We start from the raw sequence: 20,000 nt of genomic DNA on the forward strand, positions 1-20,000 counted from the left end.
AGGACTAAATGTGATTTAACGATTTCTTATCGTGGGCCACGGAGACGGTAAAAGCCGTGGTCACGAATTATGACAGCCTTCTCCTTTTGGTGTGCCCGGACCCGAAAAGAAAGCTTATGTCATCGTAATATGTGGTCTGCACATGAACCTGTTCAAACTGGGGGGGGGGGGGGGGGTCTTGTGTTATTCCAGGGAGCTGCATTTGCCAAAGGGTGGGGGGGGGGGGGGGGGGGGGTCTTTAAGGTCTGGATGATTTCATTTAATCGCCACGACAACGGTCTAATTCCTAGAGAGAGGGGGTGGTGGTGTGTGTGTGTGTGTGTGGGGGGGGGCTATAAGGGCAAATCCTTTAGATGCCATCTGGAAGACTGGAAGAGAGAGAGAGAGAGAGAGAGAGAGAGAGAGCAGTTCATCCATTCAGATGTCAGACTGGTCAGGGTTGACAGGCTGCCCAGCTGAGACGGAGTCACTGAGAGATTGAGAGACTGAAAGATAAACCTGGAAAGGATTTACTCCGTTTGTTCGGGAAACTGACCTGTGATCCCAAAATGACCGACTCTACCTCGTAGTAGTAGTATGGATATGAGACGCACCGGCAGGCTGATTCAACCTCTGTTAAGTAAGTATTACAATAGGCCGACTAGGACCCGACGGCGACGAAATCTCGCGTCTTTTCCAGCAGCGGAGCGTGCATCTCAGACCTAGGCCGTCGGGGGGCGTCGCCCGCAAAACCATCCCAAAAATCGCACAACCAGAAACGCCTACAGAGTAACCTCCCAATGACCAAAGAAAAAAAGTTTGAGAGTTCCTTTAATATCGCTCTCCGGAATTAAGATTTCTTCACTCCGACCTCCATGTATCTTGGATGATGTCACAGCTTCGTTTTCCCCCCGGCAGGATAAGATTGCACTTTCTCCCCGAGGGGGAAGACGGGGAGAGACGTTTATACAGGCGGGCGTGCCAAAACGCATTGCGAACAAAAAAAACAAAAAAAAACAACTAAATTGAATAAAAGAAATCCCGCAATTAACATTGACATGGTGAGGGATGATAAAACGAAGCGCTTTCCATCCAGGGGGCTGGATTACAAGCGAGGATAACATCCCAATTCAGTCAGAGTTACATTGTCTGTTTGAGGCAATATACCCGGGTGATATTTTCAGCCGCGATGCATTCCGAAAACTAGGACAAAACCTGGAACCGGCAGCTCTTTCTACTTGTCTGTGAAGAACAAGAGTGGAATTGTTGGTGATAACGACTGTTGGAAATGCGGCCAGACTGCCTGAATTATGAATGTCTGCCTCGATAACGAGGAACTCCAACTTGTCACAACTCAACTGAGGACACTTCAGACCAATCAGAGAGTGTAAACTGTGTTACATGACGGGCTCAGTAAAGTGAGGACATGGAGAGTGTGTGTGCGCGTACAGTATGTGTAAGCGTGTGCATGCGTGGGTGTGTGTGTGTATGTGTGTGTGTGTGTGTGTGTGTGTGTGTGTGTGTGTGTGTGTGTGTGTGTGTGTGTGTGTGTGTGTGTGTGTGTGTGTGTGTGTGTGTGTGTGTGTGTGTGCGTGCGTGTGTGTGTGTGTGTGTGTGCAAGCGGCAGTAGACTGGAGTTTCTCTCAGTGTGACTGTCTGTCAGACAGATTGTCAGACTCTTTTCTGTGATTAAACCTGTTCTAATCCACCAACGCACACAAACGGACGTGCACGCGCGCATGCACACATCGACACACAGTTCAACACCAAATCACAACACCACGGCGTAAATGACCTGAGGTGGGGAAATTACTTTTGTTGGCATTCTACGAAAACAAATGCAATCCCCCTGGCTTTAGGCTTTGGATGGTGTTATTAGTCTAAAGTAGACACTCATCCATATCACCCTGGGTGGATAAAAAAAAATATAGAATGGATTAGATAGACAGACTGACACGGACAGAGCTAAAAAAAATATTAACTGCACAGTGAAACCATTTGATAATAATAACAAAAATAATGAAATAAAAAAAAGAATACAAAAAATAATATTATTATTATTATCATTCATATAATTATTAGCAGCAGCAAAACCAGGAGTAGTTGTCAACATTGTGTGAATATGCAGGCTTCATATTTCACCAAACAGCGCAGATTGAGGTGTGCTTCTCAAGTGAAACTAGGTCAGTCCTGTCCATCAGTCACATAACGTCCTCAAGAATGACGACCATTATGTGTGTGTGCGTGCGTGCGTGTGTGTCTGTCTGCTGAGGATTTATAAAAAGTTAAACAGAGACAAACAAATATCGATAATCACAGGGATGAAACAGGGATGAATTTGAAAAGAAACACCTGAACTATAAATTCAAAAGTATCCCCTAAATGAAAGTCATGCTCAACACCCACACTCTGCATAGAAGTGTACGTACACACACACACACACACACCCCCACACACCCACACATACCTACACACACCCACACACACACACACACACACCCACATCCACATCCACACATACCTACACACACACACACACACACACACACACCCACACATACCTACACACCCACACACCCACACACACACACACACACACACACACACACACACACACACACACACACACACACACACACACACACACACACACACACAAAGATAATTTAAAACAGACATTCAATATCCAGAGTGGCAGGAGTCCAGGCGATCACGTGGTTTTCAGATGGATGGAGTCAGCCAAGCAGAGAGCGTTGAAATAGATTGTCAGACAGAGCGACAACACGTCTTTCTCTTCTTCTCTTTTATTCCTGACAAACACAACGGAGAAGGAAGGGAGAGCAAATCAAATGTTTAGGGTTGGGGTTTAGGGTTAGCATCTGAGGAAGTGTCCGGATAAAAGAGCTGAAAATGTGTGACAGAAGGACAGAAGGAGAGACAGAAACGGGATAGAGAGAGAGACAGAGAGAGCGATAGACAGACAGACAGAGGGAGAGTGAGAAAGACAGAGACAGACGGTAGAGCGGCAGAGAGACAGCGGGAAAGACATAGAGGCAGACGGTAGAGCGACAAGAATACAGTGAGACAGACAGAGAGACAGACGGTAGAGCAACAGAGAGACAGCAAGAAAGACATAGAGAGACAGACGGTAGAGCCACAGAGAGACAGACAGGTAAAACCAGCAAACACAAGAAATATATGGGAAGAGGGAAGGGCTGAACGGCAGGAAGGGCGTGCACACATGATGGCGTGTGCTAATGATGAGCCCTTTATTAGCGCGGCCAGCGGCATTTCCCAGAAGGCATTGTGTTTATACTTCCTATTGCAGATAAAGGGGGCGTGGCGACACCGTTTCCTGGGGGAGGAGCATGTGTTTGTGAAATATCCTTTTAAGGATCACCCCCAGCAGATTGGCCATCGCAGAAATGTACTCCGGCGGCGGATGGCTGTGCGTGCCCGTTGACAAGATATGTGTGTGTCTGTGTGTGTGTGTGTGTGTGTGTGTGTGCATAGTTATACACCTGAATGCACTACCTGCAAACCTGAAAATGACCAAAAAGGGGCCATAAAGGCTGCCTTTTTGCGAACATGAAATTCAGGGCTTTGCCACGACCACACTGTGTGACGAGAACAAAATCTTTTAATGACGTTTGATGGTGGAGGTGTCTTGTGGACACTCGCCAAGTTTGAAGTGGATCCGATAAATCGCCTCGGAGGAGTTTAAAAGTATGGATCATAAAAATGTCCAAAAGGTGACTAAAATGGCCTCTTTAATTCAATATGGCCGACTTCCTGTTGGGTTGAGGTCTTGGCGCCAATATATATATATATATATAATTTTTTAAGTCTAGTGATACATACGTGCACCGGATTTTGTGAGTTTTCTTGGAGAAAAGTCAATAGAATAATTGATTTTTAAAATTTTCCAAGGGGCGCTGGTGAGCTATTTTGCCACGCTCCTCCAACGGGACCCATAGAATATCAAATGCCTCGCCGGGATTGGTGAGTGTGCAGAGTTTTGTGAGTTTTCGGGTAAATTAAGGCCTGAAAAGCAGATTCAAAACGGCTGAAGAATTAGAAGAAGAAGAAGAAGAAGAATCACAAGAAGAATAGCATTAACAGTAGGACCCTATTGTCATTGCTCCGTTTATTCTATTAATATTATTATTAGTAATATAAATTTACTTTTAATAATATTACACTTGTTTTTAGCACTAATATATATATATTTGGGGGTTTTAAAAAGTGGTCGCCCTGATTTAGCGTCCTCATAAGCTGAAAGGCTTTAATGCTGTTTGAAAATGGTTCAGTATTTCGTACTCGCCGTGTGTGTTTCTGAAAGCAGCGTCAAGCTGCTCGGGTGTGCGTTGTCATGTTGCATATCCATGTCAAGTATTTTAAACCGCATCAACTTATATCACATCCTCTGCTTCATAAAGATCCCCGAAAAGTCCTACAATTCATTGCATGACATAAAATCGAACTTTGATATTATCATTTCATTTGTACCGTACAACAATGCACAAACTCACAATCGGTCAAATGAAAATGAAACCAAATTCGTATCCCAATAAAAACGAACGTTTGGGCGTTTGGGCGTCGAACCATGTTTTCGTCAAAATCTTCATTTGATCCTTTGTTGGCTTTAGCTTTGCCGGGATCAGGTCGGTGCACTAGCAGTTGGGTGGAGAAAAGACGGTTTTCGGGTCAAGTCCAGGACGAATTCCCTCCCGTCCCATTTGGGGTTTTTCATCCCAATTCAGCTTAGTCTTTCTAAATCGAACGCCACTTAAGTAGAGGACAACAGGGGAAGCACGCATTACTGCAGCGCACGCACACGCCTGCAAACACGCGCAAACACAAACACGGGAAGGCGAGGTTATGTGAAGAGGAGCAGATTAAGCTTTCACGTCCTTTCCAAGAAGGTGATTTGTCATGGATTATTTATCTCTTTATTCATTTTTTGGGGGGGGGGGATTTGAGCTTTCAGACACAAAATATCTTTTTATCTCTGGCGGCGAATGTCTTAGTTTCCTTGTTGTCCTGATCACAGCCGTACCTTTACAAGCAAATCTCTGCCGGCCACCCTTAATCTGATGCATTAATTCTAGGTCTTGTTCTTGAAGCTTTGTGTATTTCATAGTCGGAAGAGATTCGGCAAACGGGAGAGCAGGACAGAGAGAGAGGGAGAGAGAGGGGAGGGACGGGGATTAAAGGAGAGACATCCGTCGGCGAGAACGGTGGCGTCGTCCCACAAGGAAACAGAGTAAAAATGAGACACTGTTCCGGCCGCGGGGGATCGTGCGATCGGGGTTGGCGGCGTCGGAGTCCCGTCGCCCGTCGCACCGCAGGCACGAGAGGTACGGTACATGAAGGTAAAAACGCAACTTTGGCGCCCCACCCCGAGATGGCGCCGTAGGCGGCCGCCCATGCCGCCTGCAGGAAGCGCCGCCACTGACGTCAGCGATGGCTGGACGAGGCATCGTGTGATCTTGTGACGAGTAGAAATCACAATTCAAACCTCATGGGTTTTTTCCCAGACTCGTAGAAATGGAGCCCTTCGCCTGAAATCGTTCCGCTGCCATTCAACATAAATCAAGGGCATCCGCGGCAGCACGGAGACCGCGGTAAATGGTCGGAGCCACGACCGGGGCGATTTGAACGATTTACTGAGATTTCCCCCCCCCCCGTTCGCCAGAGAAGGCCAGAAGATCGTGAAAACGAACGCGCCATGACCGCCCTCCCCTCCCAGGACGAGCTTTCCCCCAATTATTTCACGATTCCTCACCCGAGTCATTTTTCCGCCGCGGTCCAGAAATTCGAAAACCAAGATCAGAGGGTTCTTGGACGGCTCCGGCAAGGATGTAGTTACCACACAAAAGGAAACAAACAAAATCGAATGAACGGGGAGGAATAACACTGGGCAAAGTGATGCGAAAACAAGGCCAAAAAGCGACTATTGTTGGGTCTTTATTTGAGCTGATTTGCAGAGAGGCGCGTGAAGAGGTCAGGGGAGTTCAGCAAAATACAAGATTAGGCCATTAGAGGGGTAAGGCTTTGTGTCTGTGTAATCCCCATCCTCCCCTAATCTCTCCTTCTCTCTCCGTCTAGTAATGGCCGGAATACAATAAAATGCATTAATCCGTCTCCTGGGACGGTGACGGGGGCAACGGAGAAATATCTGCCGGGGTGCAGAGGACGCCGGCCGAAATGTTTGGAAGCTTATTTTTCCTAGCATTTCTGCATTACTAGTCAGAGTTGAGCCATGGGGAGGAATTGGGAGAGAGATAAAGAGAGAGAGAAGGAGAGAGAGAGAGAGAGAGAGAGAGAAAAAGGTGGAGGCAGAAACCACTGGATGGACTCCGTATTAAAGTGGCTTCGTAAATGCTGAGGAGGGAAGTTGTGGAAGTTCCCAGCTTTCGAAACGGAGTTGACGCATCTTCGCCAAAATGGGGAATGTGATATCGGAAACATCGGCAATTATTAATGTTTCTGGTAATTGGAACTGGTTGTCTTTGGCTTTTGGCTGCAAAGTTATTCATCGATATTGTCTAAAACGCCGTCCAGTTTATCAGCAAAGCCTCCCTCCCTATATTTGTCAGGGCTGTTCCTGGAACACCTTGGCCGTTAAAATGTTTGATTAATGATATGACGCATGGCAGATGTTTGACTGGGAGTCAAAAAAAGGGGAGGGGTAGGACTTGTTTCGACGGTGGATGGCGTCACGGTGAACCTGGCTGCCAGAAGATGGCCAGGTGGGTTCATGTGTTGTTTTTGGAGCGAAAAACACACTTCTCTCTCCGGATGAGAGTGTCGGTGATCTCATAGCGTCTCAACAACGCGTTGAAAAAAACGTGCAAATGTAATTGCAATTTATCAAGGTAACAGATGGGGATTTAAAACACCCTCCTCGTCAAAAGGACAGAGGGCTCAGTGGCTTGAATCAAACAAAGCAAAGCAAAGTGCATAGAGCCTGACCAAACGTTTCCATGTACAGATTCAATTGGACCATTTTTACTCACTCTCTTTTTTAATATTTTATTTATATATATATATATATATATATATATATATATATATATATATATATATATATATATATATATATACAATGGGTGAAGTGAGGCCGCGTCCCCGTTACGCACCGTGATTTTTTTGTTTTTGTTCAATAAGGAAATGGAGCGGCATGGGGACGCACAGCGGAGCGCAGATCACGGGCGCCCCTATGCGCGCCGTGGCGGGCGTCCCCAGCCCATGTCGAGGACACGTTCCTCATGAATATGGATATCTTGGCCAGAAAACCCACTACCTCGACGCCTCACTCACGCTTAAAAAAGATAAATAAAAATGCGCCTGATAAAAAGGGCACCATGGACATCACACACCTTCTGTGTGAATGTGTCTGGTGATCTAAATGGGTCACTGGCCAGCGCTTCAAGTGTCCTCACCACACCAAGGCCCTTGACATGGGCTTTCAGCCTTGGGTCCCAGGTCCTGGAAGGATAAGAAGCTCAAGGTTTCATCGGGACCCGAGGCTCAAAAGGTTTTAAGAACCCTGCTCGCCAACGATAGCCGCTGCTAACGAGGGGCGGCGGACTGATGGACGGTCGCTCCTCCTCGGCCTTCTAGCCGAGCCTGTCGCCGCGGCACAGGGCCACGGTCTGTCCACCACTGATAAGTGGGGTTTAAATGTGATCTCCTCTCTCCTTTCCTTCCGTCTGACTCTCTCTCCTCAGCCCTCGTTCCTCTCCATGCTCCCCCTCATCCTCCCTCTTTTCTCCATCTATCATCTCAGGGCCTCCCATTCCTCCCGTTCAGTTCTTCCTCCTTTTCGCTCGACATTCTCTCATCACTTATTCTGCCTCTCTGACTCGGTGCTTTTGATTTGTTTTATCTCGTATTTTCAACCAGTTTATTTTAGGTTTTACCAAAAAAATATAATTTTATATACCTGTGAAATTAGACTGACAATGTGTAAATAGAAAATCAACGTTAGACACTTGGAAAATAATGGCTGTTCAATCCATTCATCAACTAACTATTGCTTGAGGAATTGCTTGAATTAGATAAACAAGGATAACAAGGAATTATTAATCCGAATATGTCCTTATACGTATATATGTATATATAGAATAAAAGCACAAATTACTAAAATGAACAGAAATGTTCCACTACCAGGTCTTGATAAAAAATATAATAATGCTGATTATTATTCAGCCCTGAATTAAATGTGTTTGTTTTCATTAATGAATATTTCATTCCATGAAGTTTGAAATCAGTATCATGACAAATTATCAACCATCAAATATTTGAACCGAACAAATGCATTATTGTTCGCAAATTGATAATTTCCCAATAGTTTACAATAACAACAGAATAGAAGAATGATGAACCGATGTTTCAAATGCTGCCAAAGTTTCCGTTCAAACTCTCCCTCCTCCTTCCTCTCACTCTCTCATGCTAGACGATGGCTGGACGGCAGACATGGACGATGGGGCTGGTGGCCCTGGCCTTAACGCTCCTTCTGACGCCGGCAGAGACGGCTTCCTCCGGTTCCTCTGACATCGTGCGGAAGGAATCTCACCCCGTCCTCTCGAGGCAGAAGAGGGATTGGATCTGGAACTCCTTCTACGTGGACGAGGAGAGGCTGGAGCCCAGCCCGTACAAAATAGGACAGGTAGGTCCTGTTTTTGTTGATCCTGAGTGCTACGCTTTAGGTATCGTGGATACCTCGTCCCCTTCCTCGATACCTCGTAAGGTTCGTTCCCTGAACCTTTACTCTTGAGATACTGGAGATATCTTTTTCCAGATTGCATTTGTGCGCTGCGGTGTACGAAGCAGCCGGAAAGCTGCCGTGAAATGGGATACCAACCCATTTGTTAATAATAATTTGAACAAGGATGTGAAGATCTCATCTAATTCCAGGTCAAACACGTTATAGAGTTCAAAAACCTAGAATGAAAACTATCGGGACGATTTATCTTCCCTTCTCGTACAGCTCAAGTCAAACCAGAATGTGCACGTGAAGAAATTTGATATCGAAGGCGATGGCGCGAACTCCATCTTCACTGTGGACGACAAAGGAGACTTGTTCGTCACCAAGACTCTGGACCGAGAGGAGAAGAGCCTCTACCACCTAAAGGCTCGGATGTATGACGGGAACAACAAGCTGGTGGAGGACTCTGGAGAGTTTGTTGTCATGGTGAAAGACATCAACGACAACATCCCCATCTTCCCAACGACATACAACGGATCCATCATGGAGAGGTCTCGAATTGGTGAGCACGCCGTCAACCAGCAATGGTGCCGGTCATCGAAACGGTCATTTGTCCTATTCCGCATAAAAGGCTCCAAAAGTAAAGACAATTGAATGTAACATACAGCAGTTCTCCTGGAACAGTGCGAGCTCATAGTCACCTCCATGTGAGGTATTAAAGGTCTGAAATGTGTTTAATTAATAATAGAATATGGATGCGATTCATTTTCTTGAATTATAAGAAATATCATTAAAATTTGCGTTGTTCCCACTTTATGTACCACGATGCAATTAAATTCAGCGATTGGCTCAGCAGCATGCCATACGATGTTTTTCCTGTATCCTCTGCAGTGGACTTTCCCACAGTGTCTTTAAGACACAGATGCGGAGCGGCCCCGTGACTGAATTCTTCCTTACTGTTTAATTCTCTGAAAACAGGAACTGAAGTGGTTGCAGTGACAGCCACAGATGCGGACGACCCCACCACAGTTAACGGAGAGCTACGGTACTCCCTGAGGGCGGAGGGAGATCGCTCTGCCTTTGAAATGGACAGCATTACAGGTAGGATGCCGGCCTGTTTTCTCCCATGTTTCAGGGAGTTTAGAGGTGACGATGAAAGCTTTTATGCAGTGAGGGCCAATTCTTCAGAATCAGAATCAGAATCAGAAATACTTTAATAATCACAGGGGGAAATTACTTAAAAAAACAACAAAAAAAAAAAAAAAACCCTCAGCCCACTGCCCCAGCATGTGACAGCGAAGAAGGTCGTACTGGCCACAACAGACTCATAGAACATCCTCAGCATCGTCCGGCAGATGTTAGAGGACCTCAGCCTCCGTAGGAAATAGAGTCGGCTTTGGCCCTTTTAGTAGACTGCCTCGGTGTTTCTGGTCCAGTGCAACTTGTTAAAAAGCTCAAAAGCTTAAAAGCTCAATAAAACAATGAAGGGGAAAGAGAATGGTACAGAAGGTACAGACAGAAATAGTGAAGAGCTGAAGGCATTGGAAGGACGAAAAAAAGCAGGCCTCTCAAGCTTTCACCCCTTACACCTCTCTCTCTCTTTCTCTCTCTCTCTTCTCTCTCTCTCTCTCTCTCTCTCTCTCTCTCTCTCTCCAGGTGTAGTCAGATCCAGGTCTGATTCCCTGGACCGTGAAACCAGGAGCCAGTATGTGCTGGTGGTCCAGGCCCAGGACATGAGGGGCATGGCCTCAGGCAGCACGGCCACCACCTCCGTCACCATCACCATCGCTGACGTCAACGACAACATTGCTTCCTTCACCAGACGTGAGGACGAGAGTACAAACTAAACATGACCATTTGAGAAGTGGATTCAGGGAATGCATGATATAACAGCAGTCCAGGGACAGTAGTAGCAATGTTATTGAAACTGAAGTGTTTGTGCTGCACTACATAGCCAAAAGTATATGGACACACGAGCGCCACACCCTTGTTGAACATTTAATTTCAAAACCATGGGCCATTAATGTGGAGTTGGTCCCCCCTTTGCTGCTATAACAGCCTCCACTGTTGTGGCTCCATGGATTTGCTACCATTCAGACACGAGCATCAGTGAGGTCAGGCGCTGATGTTGGGCGATGGGGCCTGGCTGGCAGTCGACGTTCCAAATCATCCCAAAGGTATTGAGTGGGGTTTTATTTCTGGGCTCTGTGCAGGCCAGTCAAGTTCTTCATCACCAGAGTCAGTAAACCATTTCTTTATGGACCTCACTTTGTACACATGGGCATTGTCATGCTGAAACAGAACAGGCCCCTCCCCAAACTGTGTTGGAAGCACACAATTCTCTAGAATGCCATAACATTTCCCTTCCCTGGAAATAAGGGCCTAACACCAACCATGAAAATCAGCCCAAGACCATTATTCCTCCACTGCCAAAATTTACAGTTGGTACTATGGCATTCAGGCAGGTATCGTTCTCCTGGCATCCGCCGAGCCCAGATTTGTCCATCAGACTGACGGATGTTGAGTGTGATTCATCACTCCAGGGAACGTGATTCCACTGCTCCAGAGTCCAATAGTAGCTTTACACCACACCAGCCAGTGTTTGGCTTACGCATAGGCATCGGTGAAGCTGCTTGCGTGCAGCTGCTAGGCCATAAAAACCCCGTTCATGAAGCTCACGACAAACAGTTATTGTGCCTGCGTCGCTTCCAGAGGCGGTTAGGAACTCAGTAGGGAGGGCTGCTACAGAGGGCAGACGATTTGTAGGCGTCAGCTCTCGGCGGTCCCATTCCGCTTCGTGGTTGAGCTGTTGTTGCCCCGGGGATGTTTCCACTTCACAATAACAGAACTTGTGGTTGACCTGGGCAGGTCTAGCAGGGCAGAAATTTGACAAACTGATTTGTTGGAAAGGTGGCATGAAAGACACTGAGCTCTTCAGAATGACCCATTCTACTGCAATGTTGTCTAAGGAGGTTGCATGGCTGTATGCTTGATTTTATGCACCTGTTACTCATGGGTGTGGCTGAAATAGCCAAATAAGAAGCAGTATCCACATACTTTTGGCTACATAATGTACTGTATATCTCTATTTCCTTTTTTAAAAGCAATACATTATTTTCAGTGACTTTTGTATGACCACTGCATACAAATTGCCCTGCCTATCAGCCTATAAGTTAATATGAATTTATATTTATGTGATAAACAACGCATGTTGCTAAAACAAACATTAATCATATATGTGAAAAAGGTATAGAATTTAAAGGGAAGTCAAAGTCTTTACTTGTGGCGGGCAAATGCAGCAGCGGAAGTAGAACATTTAGTAGAGACCATGTGTGTTCCCCGTCCACAGCCATGTACGAGCTCCAGGTCCCGGAAGACAAGAAGCTGAATGAGAAGATAGGTACTCTGACGCTGCAGGACAGAGACGAGATCCAGAACAAAGACCCCGTCTTCACCATCACGCCGCCTTTTAACAACGTGTTTGAAGTCAAACTCAGCCCGGTCAAGGATGGGAACATTATGCTCAGACAGGTGAGGTCAGCGGCAGGGTGACTCAAAAGACATGAGGGCCGTCTTTGGATAGGGATGAAAGAATGAGGTCAAGATAAAATCAGCCCACCTGAGTATAACTTTCCTCAAGTCTTCTTCATCTGCTGGTCAAAGTCCATGGGGCATTCAGGATCTTCTATTGGTCTATTTGAAGAGCGCAGCTACATTTCTGATAATGTATAAAGTATTCAGTGAAGTTGTCAAAGGCTTTCTCAGCCAGTCAGGATTTGTTATTGATCCCTTACAGTCTATAATGGAGGTTCGATTCATTCATGTCCAAGTGTTATAGTTGTTAACCCTTTCTATACTGTACCACCCACCCACTCAAGGTCCTGGACTATGAGACAAGGAGCAGCTATAGCTTCACTGTCCATGTGCGGGAGAACAACATGGCGTTTCCTGCTGATAACGCAGACAGTGCCACTACCAGGGCCCAGGTGAGATATCATGGGAATACAGACACACAAAAAAATATATATATTATTTCTACAGGTACAGGATGGTCCAGGCCGACATTCAAAACACAATTTGACCGCACCCCAAAACCTTAGGCCCATTATACCGGTTCTCACCCATAACAATCAAAAACAGTTTCCAGGATGTGTCTTCTCCACAGACATCGCAACTCTTCTCAACAGTTAGAGGGTTGAAACCTTGTTGTCACTGAATTATCTGCAGTTTGGAGACTGTGCCCATTTCAAAAATTTCTATTGGTAGATATGATGCAATAGGGGAGGGGGTCTCCATTTCCGTGTTGTACCATTATCTTCACTGTGGTCGGAGTCTTAGTATTGGTCAGTGGAATCAAGGTGAAGATAGTCGTGTCTGTTTAGAAAGACAGGAAACGGTCATCGCCCCTGTCGTCAACTGAAAACTAATGATTAGCGAGAGCAGTTTGTTGACAAAACAAAATCGAGCCGTTTGTGAGGTCCCTGGAATGGGGCCTCGCAGTTGGTAAAAACTGAAGAGCTTTTATTGGTATGAAGTGTGTTAAATGGACGGCATTGGATACAGCACTCTTTCTAGTCCATGGGACACAAGGCACTTCATATTTACCTCACATTCATCCACACTCACACAATCATACACTGATGGAGAAGTCAGTCATGGAAGGCACCAACCTGCTCAGTGCCTTGCTCAAAGACACTTAGACATTTCCGATGTCTAAGTGTCAAGGACAAGGTGCGAATAAAATAATCCTAATGATGCGTAATGGAACAACACATGCAAACTAAGCCAATCCAAGATATATGTAGTCTAGGAATGTGGGAAAAAGTGTTTTTCATGCGATATTAAAACCGAAGGGCATAATTTGACAGGTGAACGTCAGGGTGATAGATGTGGATGAGCCCCCGATGTTTACCAAGCCTATCTACAGCTTCAGCGTAATGGAGGAAACCATGGTAACCAACATAGGGGCTGTGAGCGCCAAAGATCCTGACAAGGCCAGCAAGAGCATAAGGTAGGACACACAGACACTATGAAAGCTCTGCATTTACATATAGATATATTCTCCGGACTAGTTATAGAGAGAATCTATAACCAATCTGAGTTCTAATCCCTCCTCCTCCTCTAGGTATTCAATAGAAGACAAGGATTGTCCGATTGGAGTAAACCCCGTCACGGGTCAGCTGTTCACTCTGAGGAAGCTGGACAGAGAGCTGGAGGCCACACACATCTTCCAAGTCAGAGCTCAGGAGGAGCCAAGCGGTATGCCACACACACACACACACACACACACACACACACACGCGCGCGCGCACGCACGCACACGCACATGCACACACACAGACAAACTCATGTAGACACTCACACACATTACATTACAACATTACAACCACTCAAAGTGCTTGGCAATTATTGCCTGCCTCTGTTCAAATGGCATAATTTTGGACTGGCGGTGGTGAATTCAGTCCATGTGTTAATTGACGGTTTGTGCGGCGCCAAATAACAGAAGGTGGCACAGCTGCCAAGGGGTCGGTACTGTCGCTGTTCAGTCCAACTTGGGCCCCCGGTCGACCTCTGTTCTATGCAGTTTGATTTCGCCTCCATGCGTTCACATGAGTTTGCTCCGTGTTCTCTGGTTTCCCCCGCGCCACAAGACATGCGTATCAGATACACACTCCAGCCATCGCCCTTGACCAAGACTAATGGCTTCAGAACTGTAGTGAACCCCCCCCCCCCCGTCCCCCCCGTCCCCAACCCCGCCCAAGCCAGCCCCAAACTATGGCTCCCAACTGCTTCTAATATTTAGGAAAAATTCTCTGCGTACGCAAGGATACTTTGCAAATAAAGTGATTCCCGTTCAAAAAATGTGGTTCTTGGGTAAAGGACAAAGATGAACAGTTTGAGATTCCTCGCATTCTGGCCGCGGACTGCAAGCTCCCAGTTAGGTCAAAACAAATCGGATCAAATCCTGTCGACTTCTAAATGGATTTGGCAGATGCAGGGTAGTAACACGGCGCAGTAGCAGTTGTTGCTGAAATACCTTCTCTCAAAGCATCGTCGGATTTAATATATAAGCACGAATACTACTATCACTACTATTAGCACTACTGCTACTACTACTGTACTATAATAATAGTAATTAATAATAATAATAATGATAGTAATGGTTATAATAAAAATAATAATAATGAGTATTAATATTAAAAATTATAAAAAGGAAGTGGTTGCTATACAATGCCCACATGCAACATACTGTAGATGCCCATTGTATGTAAAAGTGTTTCACATCTCTTACCCTATTCATAAAGCTTAGTTAGAGTGAAGGTTGAGCTCAGCAGATGCAGAATGGTGTGTCCTGACAAACCCTTATTCTTTTTCCTCCTCCTCCTCCTCCTCCTCCTCGTCAGGTCTGCATTCATTTGTCAAGGTCAAAATTCTGGTGCAGGACGTCAACGATAACGCACCAGAACTGGTTTGGGACGACGTCTTTGTCTGCGAGAACGACATGGCAGGAACGGTGAGATATGCAGCAACCTGTAACCAAGAGGCCTGGCCCGTCAGGGTTTTTTTTGGCATTCTTTCCTACAGAATTGTCTCCTACGTGTCTTCCGTTTTAACAAGGAAAGAATGGAAAATTCTCAAAAGAAAAAGGAAAAAGAAAGCTGCGAAAGATTCAGACAAAATACAAAAATTGCACTAATCAGTTTCATGCATGTATGACTACATGCACAGAATATTTATATATATAAATATATACATTGAACGTGACATATAACTGCATAAAAACTGAAGTTAGAAACAACATAACAACAATGGCAGTACTGAGTCTGACTAAGTATCTTCTGTGTCTCAGGTAATTGGAAGGTTAAGCGCCACCGACAACGACGAACAGACTGCCTTCTTTAGTTTCCACCTGGTTCAGCCTTCAACCAACTTCTCCATCACGAACAGTAAGTCCCTGCGGGATCCGGACAAATAGTGTGTTTCTTATTTGTTTTCCTTTTTTTTCTTTTGGTTTTTGTTCATTCAACCCGTTCTCAACGGATCTCAGTAAAGCAGTAGCATCGGCAGTGAACATGAATATGCTCTTTGTTTTGCGGTTTGAGTGGAAATGTTTGGAAATGAATATTCACCGCGCTCTGTCAAGTTACCCTCACGGTCCGAGGGCTTTCCGACAAACAGAATGTTAAGCGTCCTGGTGACAATGGCACATTTCATTACGGATTCACACACATCACACATTTAGAAGCCGCTCCTCAGCGCGTGTTTGGTCCGGTCCGACGGGGGGAGTCGAACCGGTCCAAATCAAACAGCTACGTGAATCCATTCATGAAAGATGGAAAACCGCAGGTAAAGTATTACCAACTGCTCTTGTGTTGTATTAGACAACGTATAACAATGCCTGAGGTGCAGAGCAAGATAAAAGATTCAGGCAAATGTTTCAGTTTAGTTCAATCCACACCAGAAAGCCTGTGGAAACTTAAAGAAAAAAACAAAAAAGAAACACAGAAACCCGACTCACAAAGTTGGGATCGGCTTTTGCCTCCAGGGTATGAAAAGTTTAAGAGAGAGGGATGAAAGCGAGTGTGTGCGCGCGCACGCGCGTGTGTGTGTGTGTGTGTGTGTGGTTGTGTGTGTGTGTGCACGTGCGTGTGCGTGCGTGCGTTGAGTGAAGGCGGTGGATAGGAGAAAAAGGGAGTTAGACAGAAAAGGCTCGGCCGACACGTCAAAAGGATTAAAAAAAAAAAAACGAACAAGAGAGAAGAGGGAAAATAAAACGGGAGAAGAAGAGAGAAGAGAAGGGACGAGACGAGGAGGGGAGAGGAGAGGAGAGAACGCGAAGCAAGCTACGGGAGAAAATAAGGTGAAAATGGAGAAATGGCGAGAGGAATAAAGGAGTGCACGGAAAAAGGGACGGCGGCCGAAAAAAGACCGGAAAGGATACGAGGAAGGAAGAGAGGGACAAGGGGACAAAATGGAGAACGGAGGAAGGGGGTGGAAAGAAGAGTGGGGTACTGATGCCATACACTCCCCTCTCCCGTGACCCGCGTCCCCGCCCTCCGAGCGGCGCCGGCTGACGAAACCGTCCGACGCCTCTCCCCGGCAGCCAACGCATGTACTCCACAATCCCGACACGCGCCGGCAAACATACAACCTTCCGACGCCGCCTTCGCACGGAGGCACCGGCGCCCATGCACACACTCCGCGGGAACGGCAGGGGGGACGGCTGGTAAAATATTCAACGCGTACAAGCTCTTTAAAACGCGCATGACAACAAGCGGGCTTGCAACAAGCGGCCTTGCATTATGGGTCTGGAATAAACACAAACACGCACGCGCGCACACACACACACACACACACACACAGTGTATTGACACCTCATCCCGTCTGATAGCTTACGTTATTCCATTCTTAACTCGGCTCTTTAATTGGAAACGTTTGCATCGAAGTGATGCTCTTGGTCTATTGGATTTTGCGTCAAATCAAACGTTGACTGTGATGTCGTCGGGTGGTGAGTAGGATAGAGAAATAGGTTCTCGGATTTTCTGGTGCTTCTGAGTTACTGGGTTATTTAACGTGGCGGTGGTTCTTTAAAAATGTTTTTGCGTTGCTTGTCGACAGAGTCACTGCCAACACTTAACAGCTCTTTGCAATCAGGCGGATTTCCACAGGCGTTGAGGGCGACAGGCCCCAATTTAGAAAAAGAAGTGTGTCGTCGATGCTTCATTCATCCACGGACCACGGACCTATATCCAGTCTCCTGCTCATCTTTCAACAATCTAGCAGTTTTCTAATCCCGAATGTTGACTTGGACGACTTCCAATTTGGATTTCGTCCCCGCCGCAGCACCGCGACGGCGCTAATTAAGGTTCTTAATCACATTCGTCGAAACGTCTCGAGACTTTGGAACGCGTCGTCCAAACGTCGGCTCACACGGAAATTTCAAACCTGTGTGGTGCCGCTGGATCCCGGTGCTGGGAAAATGGATGCCGTCCACTTTTGGGCACAGTTTTAGTTTTTTCTTTTCAGTCGAATTAGTCTCGCTTGGCGACTATGTGTCCGAGCAAACTGAGGTGACATGTGGAGTTCCCCAGGGATCGATCCTCGGTCCTTTTCTATTCAGCCTTTCCATGCGGCCGTTAACCCACAATATGAAAAATAACAAGCCGCGGCGAGGAAACGTCAATCTACATAGCTCTCTCACTGGGCGACCGGGTGGACCCGAAAAGACATCTCTCATTATAATAGGAACCGTTTCCAACCCCTGAGACTGGTCTGCCCAGTGTACCTCCAGCAAAGACAAAACGTGGAGATGGAGCATTTCATAATGAGGCTCCTTTTATGGAACAAATTCCCGGCAGATATCAGGCTTTTGAGGCTCAAAATGTGTATATTTGCAATTGCCTTTTAGTGAATAATCAACCATGCTGTAAATTGCGCTTTGACCTTTTATTTATGATTTTATGTTCTTTGTTGATTTTATTTGTATTGTTTATTGTCTTATTTAACCATTATTACGTTTTGATTCGACTTTTCTTTGTCTTTTTCCCCTATAATGCCTTTTGCCATATGAAAAGCAATTTGTAAAAGCACTAGCTTCCCAGTTGCTTTCCAAAGCTTCCTCTCCATGCGAACGGTAGTAATACATCCTCTTACTACTCGTGTATTTTACGTCCCTCTCCACCGTGTCAGCCTTGGCCTCAGTCTGTCCGAGCTGAAACCTTCCTCTTTGAGCGAACCTGCAGTGTAACCTCGCCTGCTTGGCTGTTTCAAACAGGCTGCATGTCCAGATGCATTGTTTGTATAAGCTGGGACCCTTCCTCCCATTGTCCCCCCCCCCCCCCACTTTTTTCCGCCTTTAAATTCCTTGCGCAGAAGGATATTGTGTTGAGAAGGTCTTCCCATGGCTTATGAAGGAAACCTCTGCTGGGAGGAGATTCCGCTAATTACGCTATTGTCGTCTAAACAGTCTCGCGTCTCCCCTCTGGAGCTCTGCAGTGTTTTGTTCCATTAAGCAGCCTTTGCCCTCTGCTGCTTTTTTCCTCTCTTTTCTTTCCTTTTCTTTCATTTTTTTTTTTCAATTATTTTCTGTTCTGTTTGAGTTCATTCTGTAATTTGTTAGATTCAATTCTGGTCCACCTAGTCCAGTTTTGTATTGTATTGTATTGTATTGTATTCCAGTGACGCTGGATGTTTAGATGCTAATAATTAGTGCCCCTCAGTCAGGGAGGAAGCGGGGGATGCGAAGGAGATGAGAACCAGCGTGTTCAGAAATGGACTTGCACAGAGGGCGATCACTGAGGTGGCTTTCGCAGCCAGGGGCAGACTGGAACAATAATTCTCGCGCGGGAATTTAGACTCCATCGCCATTCATCAGGCCGCCATTTTTTACGCAAAGCGCCACACAACACATTTTGTAGGCCGGGTCCCAGGCTAGTTATAAATGCGGCCGCTGATGTATGTTCATCTGGGAGGCAAGTTATCCAGATTAAAAAAACACAACATTTTGGGACTGACCGACATGTTGCCTATCTGAATACAGAGTTTTAAAGGTATATGTCAATGGGTGCACCCTCAAAAACCCGCTAGGAATACATCACCCATAGCAGGCGATACAAATGTACAAAGCCAGGCAAACACAACAAGCCTAGACTTTTTATAAAGGGAATGAGATACAGAGCTCAGATGTTCAAATTATTGTCTTTATATTCAAACATCAAGCATCGCAAAGGAATCAAAAAAACTTCACACACACACACACGTTCACTGAAATTGAACATACGCGAAGCTACGACAATGTAAGTGTGTGTGTGTGTGTGTGTGTGTGTGTTTTAGACTGACCTGGTCCCTTACTGGCGGACATGCCGTCTCATTTGAAGCTTTTAGCCGCGTCAGTGGCGAGGGCCCATTTTATTCTCTCCCTCTCTGCTCCGCCCTTTCTTCTCTCCGGGCCGTCCGTTTCGCCGGAACCACTCGTTCTCAAAATGTCGTCGGCGTGCAGGCGGCTACACACGTCGCCGAGAGATGTGACGACGTCCTTCTTTTGCCGGGGACGCCGCAGCCCCGCTTTGAATCCCAGCCCGGGCCATTTGCTGCATGTCATCCCCTCTCTCCCGCCCCCCAAAAAGTTGACTGTCCACGGCAGGCCGAAAACAACCCTCAGGCCACATGTCCCGGTGCTCCTTGGAGCTGTCCTTGTGTGTTCACAGCCGAGTTCTGCACAATTCTGTCTCACTCGTATATCACAAGTGAGCAGGTCCTTCAATGCAAGCACCCGCCTGTCGACACCTCCCGTGTACCTATGGCA

General features: G+C 46.2%; 1 protein-coding gene across 2 annotated transcripts in view; it reads left to right on the plus strand.

Annotated features, from left to right (window-relative positions):
• The window catches only part of cdh5 (cadherin 5), a 33,495-nt gene that overhangs the window by 968 nt on the left and 12,527 nt on the right, over positions 1-20,000 (plus strand). For both annotated transcript variants that reach the window (XM_080016071.1, XM_080016072.1), the window contains exons 2-11: positions 8,444-8,656; positions 8,978-9,257; positions 9,674-9,796; positions 10,352-10,519; positions 12,045-12,226; positions 12,574-12,681; positions 13,564-13,706; positions 13,821-13,954; positions 15,100-15,209; positions 15,546-15,642. In XM_080016071.1, coding sequence (XP_079872197.1) covers positions 8,447-8,656; positions 8,978-9,257; positions 9,674-9,796; positions 10,352-10,519; positions 12,045-12,226; positions 12,574-12,681; positions 13,564-13,706; positions 13,821-13,954; positions 15,100-15,209; positions 15,546-15,642 — 1,555 coding nt within the window. In that variant the 5' untranslated portion in view covers positions 8,444-8,446. The remainder of the gene's footprint in view (positions 1-8,443; positions 8,657-8,977; positions 9,258-9,673; positions 9,797-10,351; positions 10,520-12,044; positions 12,227-12,573; positions 12,682-13,563; positions 13,707-13,820; positions 13,955-15,099; positions 15,210-15,545; positions 15,643-20,000) is intronic.

The sequence above is a fragment of the Zeus faber genome (genome assembly GCF_960531495.2).
Source record: "Zeus faber genome assembly, chromosome: 16".
In the NCBI taxonomy this organism is placed as follows: Eukaryota; Metazoa; Chordata; class Actinopteri; order Zeiformes; family Zeidae; genus Zeus; species Zeus faber.